The sequence below is a fragment of the Condylura cristata genome, unplaced genomic scaffold (genome assembly GCF_000260355.1).
Source record: "Condylura cristata isolate star-nosed mole 26May11 unplaced genomic scaffold, ConCri1.0 scaffold00010, whole genome shotgun sequence".
NCBI lineage: Eukaryota > Metazoa > Chordata > Mammalia > Eulipotyphla > Talpidae > Condylura > Condylura cristata.
The window spans coordinates 41,159,704-41,167,981 of record NW_004567111.1 but is presented as its reverse complement, the minus strand read 5'-3'; the positions used below and the strand labels follow the sequence as shown (position 1 = coordinate 41,167,981).

The 8,278-nt window shown below is 55.0% G+C and overlaps 1 protein-coding gene across 2 annotated transcripts; it reads left to right on the top strand.

The window, feature by feature from the left end:
* Positions 1-5,566, top strand: CDX2 (caudal type homeobox 2). Of its 2 annotated transcripts, none has more exons than XM_004680169.1 (3): positions 1-906; positions 4,256-4,401; positions 5,226-5,566. In XM_004680169.1, the coding sequence occupies exons 1-3, from the start codon at positions 366-368 to the stop codon at positions 5,484-5,486; spliced, it is 948 nt and encodes a 315-aa protein (XP_004680226.1). In that variant the 5' UTR covers positions 1-365; the 3' UTR covers positions 5,487-5,566. The 2 variants fall into 2 exon arrangements, with proteins under 2 accessions (XP_004680226.1, XP_012578649.1); XM_012723195.1 differs by having other exon boundaries at positions 366-906; positions 4,256-4,397; positions 5,226-5,370.
* The last annotated feature ends 2,712 nt before the right edge of the window (positions 5,567-8,278 follow it).

The following is an 8,278-nucleotide window of genomic DNA, read 5'->3' as shown; positions in this document are numbered from 1 at the left end:
CTCCAGCCATTGGTGTCTGTGTCATTACTAATAGAGTCCTGTAAACACTCGTTAATCACGTAAGGCCGCCGGCTTGGGATCCGCACGCCAGCCCGTGGCGGGTCTTCCCCGCCTCTGCAGCCCAGTGGGAAGGAGGTGGGAGGAAAGAAGGAAGAGAGGGAGGGAGGAAGGGAGGAGGCAGGCCAGAAGGAGGGACCGCCTTAGAGGCAGACGCGCCGCGAGGAGCCGGCGGAGCACCGCCGGCTGGGGCTCAGCCACCCGCCGCTCTTCGCGCCCCCTTGCCCTACCCCTTCGCGCCCACCCGGCAGTTCCCAGCGTCCGTTCCCAGGCAGCATGGTGAGGTTTGCTGTCGGACCCACGCCACCATGTACGTGAGCTACCTACTGGACAAGGACGTGAGCATGTACCCAAGCTCCGTGCGCCACTCCGGCGGGCTCAACCTGGCGCCGCAGAACTTCGTCAGCCCCCCACAGTACCCGGACTATGGCGGCTATCATGTGGCTGCTGCGGCAGCCGCGGCCGCGAACTTGGACAGCGCGCAGTCCCCGGGGCCATCCTGGCCGGCTGCATACGGCGCCCCGCTCCGGGAGGACTGGAACGGTTACGCTCCGGGGGGCGCAGCTGCGGCCGCCAATGCCGTGGCTCACGGGCTCAACGGGGGTTCCCCCGCCACAGCCATGGGCTACAGCAGCCCAGCCGATTACCACCCGCACCACCACCCGCACCACCACCCGCACCACCCAGCCGCCGCGCCTTCCTGTGCCTCGGGCTTGCTGCAGACGCTCAACCCCGGCCCTCCCGGGCCCGCTGCCACCGCGGCCGCTGAGCAACTGTCCCCCGGCGGCCAGCGGCGGAACCTGTGCGAATGGATGAGGAAACCCGCGCAGCAGTCCCTCGGAAGCCAAGGTAAACAGCAGCCGCGCCCCGCGGGAGGTTTCTCGGGAAGGCACGCACCCCGCCGCCCGCAGCTGGACCTGCCCTGGGTTCATTGTGGCCTGGAGCGTCCGGGGTTCCCTGGGAGCTCCGTGCCACGAGGGGAAGAGTGGAAAGACAAATGCAGGGGTCTCTGGCTCTGGCTACTGCGCCTGAGCGAGTGGGGAGCGGGGTATGTTCTCGCAACCAGCGTTCATTTGAGGGGGGGATCGGGAGAGTCTCCTTTTTTCAAAGGTTCCTGGTTCATAATCGGACACTCCCGGAACGTCGGCGCACCATAGCTGCACGACAGTGGAATTGCGTCCCCGCAATTTACTGCTGTTGCTACACTAAGTATACAGCTCTGAACCTCTGGAAAGAGGGAACCTCGACCTCCACCTGGTCGCACTCTAGACCATTTCTCTCTTGGCCTTTTTTGCTCATCTGCACTATCCGAGAAAAGTGATCCCGGTGATGAGGAGGGCAGCTGGGCTCATGGGGTTCAGGTTGGGCAGCTTGGCCAATTCCAGGCATGGGAGCTGCAATGAGTAGGAAATAGAGTGGGCAAAGCTGCTGTCCCCGAAAGAAGGTGCTGGCCCCAGGCGCTGAGGGGAAGAGGGCACACCCTGGTCTTTGAACCTTTGATGTGGCTCACTGGTTGGAGCCATGGGCAAGAGGGCCTGGGAGTCTTTTCCTGTCTGCAGAGAACGGAGAGAAGGGGACTAAACCTGAGTAGAGTATTCAACCGCTGCACACACACACACTGTTGTGCATGCACACACACACACACAAATCTTCTCAACCTTTAAGTGGAGGACCTGTGGTTGCCCATATGTGTGCATAGTTCAGGAAGCTTGCTCAGGAGATGACCCTGCAAAGAATCCTGTCCTGGCCAGACTGTGGAGTTCATTGATTCCAGGTCTGTGGGTCTGTGCCTTCTGGTGTTGCAACACTAGTCATGATGGGAAGGAAGTGAGAATAGGTGTGGTGGGAGAATCCTGTTTGATGTCCCCTTTTTACTTCATGAAGTCTTTTCCCAGCCTTCTGCACTTCCGCTTTTTTCTCTTACTCCTTTCTGGCCCAGCTCTGCCCCATGCAGGTTATGGCCACTTCGCAGTATTTTATAGCCAGTTACAGCTGTATAAATCAGAACAGCTGTTGGGGGCTGTTCCTGGGCATCGTTTGGGTGTCATTGTGCACATGCTGGGGATAGTCCTGGTGGAAAATGAGGCTGCCCAGGGAGAAGGACACAGGGCCAGGCTTTCGTGGGCCTCTACTTGGTCTGTTCTTCAAGAGGAAGTGCCCTAGTTCCAACAGAGCGAACTCCCAAAGAAGACTCTAGAGGCGGTCTAAAGAAGACCTCGCGGGTGTCCCAGGAGAGTGGCCGTGAGGCAGAGGCCAGGGTAGGGGGAAGGGGGGGGGCAACCGCAGAGACCCAGGCCGCGGGGTCAGCAGATGAGAGACCGCTGTGAAGTCCCGCGCCGAGGTGGTAAGGCCGCAGTCGGCGCCCGGCGCCCTTGTGATGTTAATGTAGGGAGGCCGCGGCCTGCGGGCGGGAGCCTGACTCCTCTGCGGAGCGTCATCTGTCAAGAGGCTAGGGGGGCGGGGGGTTGTACTGGGCCCGGCCCGCTTTGATATACACCTTCCCAGCCCTGCCATTGTCTCTTTTAGGGCCCGGAAAGAGGGTGGTGACTTTCGCAGTCAATAATGAATTCTGACAAGTCCCTCTCATCTTTCCCCTCCTCCAGCCCCCTCTGAGATTCCCAGGGGGTGCGGGGCGCCTCCAAGGCCTTTGGGGCAGGGGCTACCGCACCCCGAGGCAAGTATCGCTCCCGGGGTTCAGCTCGAAGAACTCCCCTGTGCTCCGCTTCCCAGTCCAGATGGTGTTCTTTGTGCCAGCCCCACGCTATGTTCGTGACAGAATCGTGTCAGACTGTGTTTCTTCGTCTGTGAGGGGCGAGGACCGCTGGCAGCCAGCCGCGTGTGGTTTAAGGCGGTAGCGCCTGTGAACGCGCCCACCACTTAGAAGGCTCTCGGGATGTGTTTAGTTCCCTTTACTTTCTTAGCGGGCGAGGGGTCGGGGCCGCAGCACCCATTCAAATGCGCCTGCCGGGCGGTGTTTATGTTAATGCGCCTGGCGGGGAGGGGGATGAAAGCCGGGACCGCCATTTGCTCAGTAGTGGTAATTCAAACAGAATGCGGTTGTTATTAAGGCATTGAAAGGGCTTTTCTTTGATAAGATCGCCTTGTCCTGCATTGTTTGAGACTGTGTTGCCCTTTCAGCGGCTCGGAGGAGCTCCCTGTGATCCGGCCTGTATCTTCCCAGGGCGCTTTTGTTGTGGTTTGCAAAGGGTTTTACCTGAACAAAGTCGGCCTGCGGGGCATTAAACACCTCCAAGCAACTCCCAGACCCTTTAGATCTTCCTGTAGAACTGGGCACTGGGCGAGTGAACCTGTTCTGCATCAAGAAGACCCCAACTTGGGGTCAGGCGGGCGAGAACAGCTCCTGGCCCCTGCTCTGCCAAAGGCAGACTCGGGACAGGCCTGGGGAGATGTTAGGTATGGCCTGCTAGGCCGCCTAGGCACTATTTGTCAAGGCCCTTCAGGAAAACAATCAATTCCAGGTTTAATATGTTGACTCAATCCAATGAGCACAGATCACTGGGTAGGATGAGTCTGGCCCCGGTTTGCAGCAGAAATATATAGGGGAGGGTCAAAAAGAAAAGTGCCAAGCAAATGCCAAACCAGGCTCCCCAGGTATAAAATGTCGGCAGGGGGAGGGGTTTTCTGTCTACCAGACATGGCTCAAAATTCCACCAGATGGGCCTAAAATGCCTGAAAAGTGATTCTGGTGAAGTGAGGGAAACTATCAGTTCCTGTACCCCACCCCTTTCTAACAAAGCTAACAAAGTAACCCCCCAATATCGCAGCCTCACAATCCCAGCTGTTGTTACCATGAGTTTCCAGCTCTCTTTGGCCTGAAAAACCTGAATTTCCTGGGTGATAGCCCTGCACTCTGCCACCTTCCTTTTGGCCTGACCGGCTCCGGTATTTCAGTTTTGCCAAAAGGTTGGTTATATTCTGCTATCTTCTGTCTGTATGCAGTTTCAGTTTTTCTTCATTTTTAAAAACCACTTAACCCCAAGGTTAGCTTAGTTGCCGGGGATAGCCTCAACCCCCACCCTCTGGGGGGTCTTGTCAAACTCAGCAGGAACCAGCCAAACCCTGGCCCCCCAGAGCGGTGGAGGAAGAGAAATGACCCTTGGTTTAAGGAGGTTTGTCATTACCCATGACTGATGGGCTGCCTTGCTGTTCTCAGCCCTAACTTTTCCTTCCTCCGCAGTGAAAACCAGGACAAAAGACAAATACCGAGTGGTGTACACGGACCACCAGCGGCTAGAACTGGAGAAGGAGTTTCACTATAGTCGCTATATCACCATCCGGAGGAAAGCTGAACTGGCCGCCACGCTGGGGCTCTCGGAGAGGCAGGTGAGAGCCTCCAGCCCAGTCACTGCAGGGGGTTGGAGCGGTCCTGGGGGTCGGGGGTCTCCTGTGGGGAGAGTTAGAAGTCAGACCTTAGAATACACTTGATTAAGTGGCAATATGGAGTGCAATTGTCTTCTGAATACTTTTTAGAAAGACTTCTGCTGCCTCCGTTTTTTATGTTGTTAAGTATTTTTTTTTCCTATTCTGGGGAATGGGAAGGGTCACAGAAAACTCGATTAGTTGAATCCAGAATTCAGTTTGGGTCAACAAAGACTTAGTTAGAGACCTACGTTTTGTGTGCCTAGCACAGAAAGGAGAAATTAATAAAAAGACCCCATTCCCTGCTCATTAAAAACTCGCAGGGTGAGGCTTGGCTCATGAGTACTCTGTATAGTTTGGGGGAGGGGGAGAAACGGCTAAATTTACAACCAGGAAGCCCCAAATTAAATCTCATTCTCAGCAACCAGGTGAAGGCTAGTCCATTTCAGTTGAGCTCAGAGGGACCAAAGGTTGTCTTCAAGTACATCCAGCACTGGTCTCTTCTTGCTTGGTATAGAGAGGGCCTTGCAATTTCACTTTCCTAGTTCGGAGACTGTGATCTCTTCCAGTAAAGTTGTAAATAAAGGTTGCTTTGGAAAGATACAGGAGGGAGAAACACTCTTCTGAGCAGGCTAAATTAGATTTAGCTTCCGCACTGGGCTGTGGGAGGATTTGGGGTCCTTTAAATTGGAGAGGGATCTTGGTGGCCAAATATTGTTACTCTTCTCCCCATTGCCTCCTTCTTCACCACCTTCTGTTTCCCGCCCCCCCCCCCTTGGCATTTCTAGGTTAAAATTTGGTTTCAGAACCGCAGAGCGAAGGAAAGGAAAATCAACAAGAAGAAATTGCAGCAGCAGCAGCAGCAGCAACAGCAGCAGCAACAGCCCCCACCGCCCCCACCTCAGCCTCCGCAGCCACAGCCAGGCCCTCTGAGAAGCTTACCAGAGCCCCTGAGTCCCGTGTCTTCCCTGCAAGGCTCAGTGCCTGGCTCCGTCCCTGGGGTTCTGGGACCAGCTGGGGGGGTGTTAAACCCCACTGTCACCCAGTGACCTATAGTGTCTACAGCAGCAGAGCAACTCCAGGCTGAGCTATGAAGAGCATGGACTCTGCTAGAATCCTCAGGAGAGACTCCACTTCTCCCACCCAAGTGCACACTGAACTCATCTAGCTCTCTGAGGCGAATGGGGGCCAGGAGTAAAGACAAGTGGGGTTGGAGGCCTGGAGAAGACATTCTCCCAGGTTTTGACATTTTCATCTGACTCTATGCCGGTGAGGAGTCCAGACAACCAACAGAGCTGTGCTTGGTCCTGGCAGAACATTGCGTGGACTGGCTAAACAGACCCATCTTTCAGCCCCTTCCTTCCCAGGTCTTCACCTCCCAAATCTGGTTGGAGCCAAGTGGGGAGTGGACTCTGGGGCCAAGATGGTTGCTGTCTACTCACTGCTATCCAAGGACCAGTGAGGGCTTCCTCTGCCTAAGGGTCAGGCAAGATTTAAACACAGAAGCCAGAGACAGCTAAGATAGAAGCCTGGACTCACCAAAGACTGCAGGGCCCCCAGGTCTTTGTCTTTGTTCTCATCCATCCCCAGACCAGGAAGGGCTTGGCTGGTGTATGTGCTGTGTATGGTGTGAGGGGGTGGTTATTAGGCTCCAGGCCTGAGAAGGGGGCCCGGGACAGCATCTTGTTTAGAGAGCCTGTCACCAGAGCTTTCTCTGGGCTGAATGTATGTCAGTGCTATAAATGCCAGAGCCAACCTGGACTTCCTGTCATTTTCACAATCTTAGGGCTGATGAAGAAGGGGAGTTTTTGTTGTTGTTTTTGCCGCTGTTTGGGTTGTTAGTCTGTGTAACATCCATGCCAGCATTTTAAAAGCTTCTGGAACATTGGGAGAGAAATGATATGGTGAAGGGAAGGGGGGAGGGTGGGTATCGTTTGAACACCAAGTTTTTCTAAAAAGAAAAAAGCGATAAATGAGCTTTCCAGATTTTAGATTCTGTATTTATATTCTTAAGGCTTTGTCTGGAACTATTGTTTTTTAAGAAATGAAATCTGCTTGCAAGCTAGAATTAGAAAATTCAGGGGAGGAGGTGGTGAAGGTTATCTGGACAACCTCATTTTACCCTAGAGGGGCTGAAGCCTGAGGTAGCAGGTTGTGAGACCTTCCCTGCCCCCAAGCCTGAGCCCAATCTTCCATTATGGAATGTGTGGTTCCCCTGGGGGTGCCTTTAGGCAAAATGCACATCTGAATGGTCAGCTGCTTCCCAGCTGCTAGGGTGAAGTGAGTGAGAGAGCCACCTCATAGCATCTCATCAAAGCCACACCGAGGCAATTACACACATTCCTTTCATCAATGATTCTCCTCCCTAGAGGTGCCCCACAATCTAGCTGGTTAAACGTGGCTTTCCATAAAAATACTTATTCTGTTTTTTTCCCAAAGGCAATATTTCTATGACTATAGTCTTCTGTGAAACATTGAACATTTCCTTTAAGCCCTGTCTGCCTCCATCTCTTGCCCTGTTCGAAAGGTTTCCGCATCCCAACTCCTCTCTTCTGCTCTCCCCTCACCCCCAAGAAGAACCAGTTTAAGAAGATCTGTTAGTGACGGTCATTTGTTATCTGGGGGAGCGGCTGCTGTCCTTGACATTTTTAGTCCTGGAGGCCATTGAACGTCTGGGCGCTTCAGCAGAACCTGGTGGGTCGGCTTTTGGCCTCCTTTTCAGTATTCCCGCAGACACCTTCGAGCCCTAAACAGAGTCTCAGCTTGAGGGGTGGGTGGGGAAAGGATGCTCATAAATATAATTTCTGCAGCATCTATCCAATTCCGAGGCTTTTCCAGGTGGCGCATTCCGCTCCGGGACTGAGAATGGGGTTCTGCCGGTTGGGTACGCCGCGTCAGGCCTCGGAGTTGGAGGGAGAGTGCCTGTCCGACTCTTGAAAGGGGGACATGGCGCGCGGGGGGGGGGGAAGAGGTGGGTGTCCCCACGCCTGGAGAGGAGCTCAGACCCGGAGTCCTGGCCGCGCCCACTCGCTGGCCCCCTTAGTCTCCGCCGCCTCGGTTGCTATGCGTTGCTGTGAAACGCCTGTCAATAAACCCTGTTTGGACAGTGGAGCTAGAGCGCAAGGGTTGTTTGCTTAGTGGTTAGAGGTTCAAAAGTCGGCATTGTCCTGCTGCAAGCGATTACAAGTTCTTCCCCTTCCCGGGACTCTGCAGCCTAGCACTGACGCCCGCCGCGCGCCGCGCGCATCCGGGCCTTGGGCGGAGCGCTCGAATGTGCTTTGAAATGCTAGGACCGTTTCGGGGCTGTGATCTACCTGTCGATCTCCCAGGCCGCTGAAAAAGGCAAAAACGGAGGGCCCTTCCAGGCAAGATGAAGCCAAGGGGCTTCCGACGTCCTGACCATCCTCGAGCAAGGATGTAACGTGAGTAAGTAGCGCAGCCTGAGAAAGCTTAGGGAAGCCATGACGCCCGGGATTTTTGTCAGGGTAACTTGAAAGCTCCTGGCACGTCCTGCACGGTGCAGGTGCTCGCGACTCCGCATTGTTAGCCCCACGCCGCGCTGAGCTGCTCTCTGACCGCTAGGGGGCGCGCGCTCCCTGGGGAGAATTGGGGCCAGACCTGAGCCTATTCTGCCGCTGGAGCTGACCGGGACTGGGACGAAGTTCTCTGACTCAGCTGGAAATCACCCGCTACAGCGCAACTTCTACTCTGACTGCTCCGAAACTGGGGCACGCGAGGCCTTCTCACTGTGATCATGGGTCAGCTGAAACGAAATTCAAACTAAGTCAGGCACGGGAGATTTTGGGATCCGTTGAAAGTTTAAGAAAAACAAATTGGAGGG

What these genes read in the sequence shown, in the direction of transcription:
- CDX2 (XM_004680169.1), top strand. Translation starts at nt 366, where the DNA reads ATGTACGTGAGCTACCTACTGGACAAGGACGTGAGCATGTACCCAAGC. An exon ending in GCAGTCCCTCGGAAGCCAAG is followed by an intron (nt 907 to 4,255) that starts GTAAACAGCAGC and finishes CTTCCTCCGCAG; the next exon opens with TGAAAACCAGGACAAAAGAC. An exon ending in TGGGGCTCTCGGAGAGGCAG is followed by an intron (nt 4,402 to 5,225) that starts GTGAGAGCCTCC and finishes TGGCATTTCTAG; the next exon opens with GTTAAAATTTGGTTTCAGAA.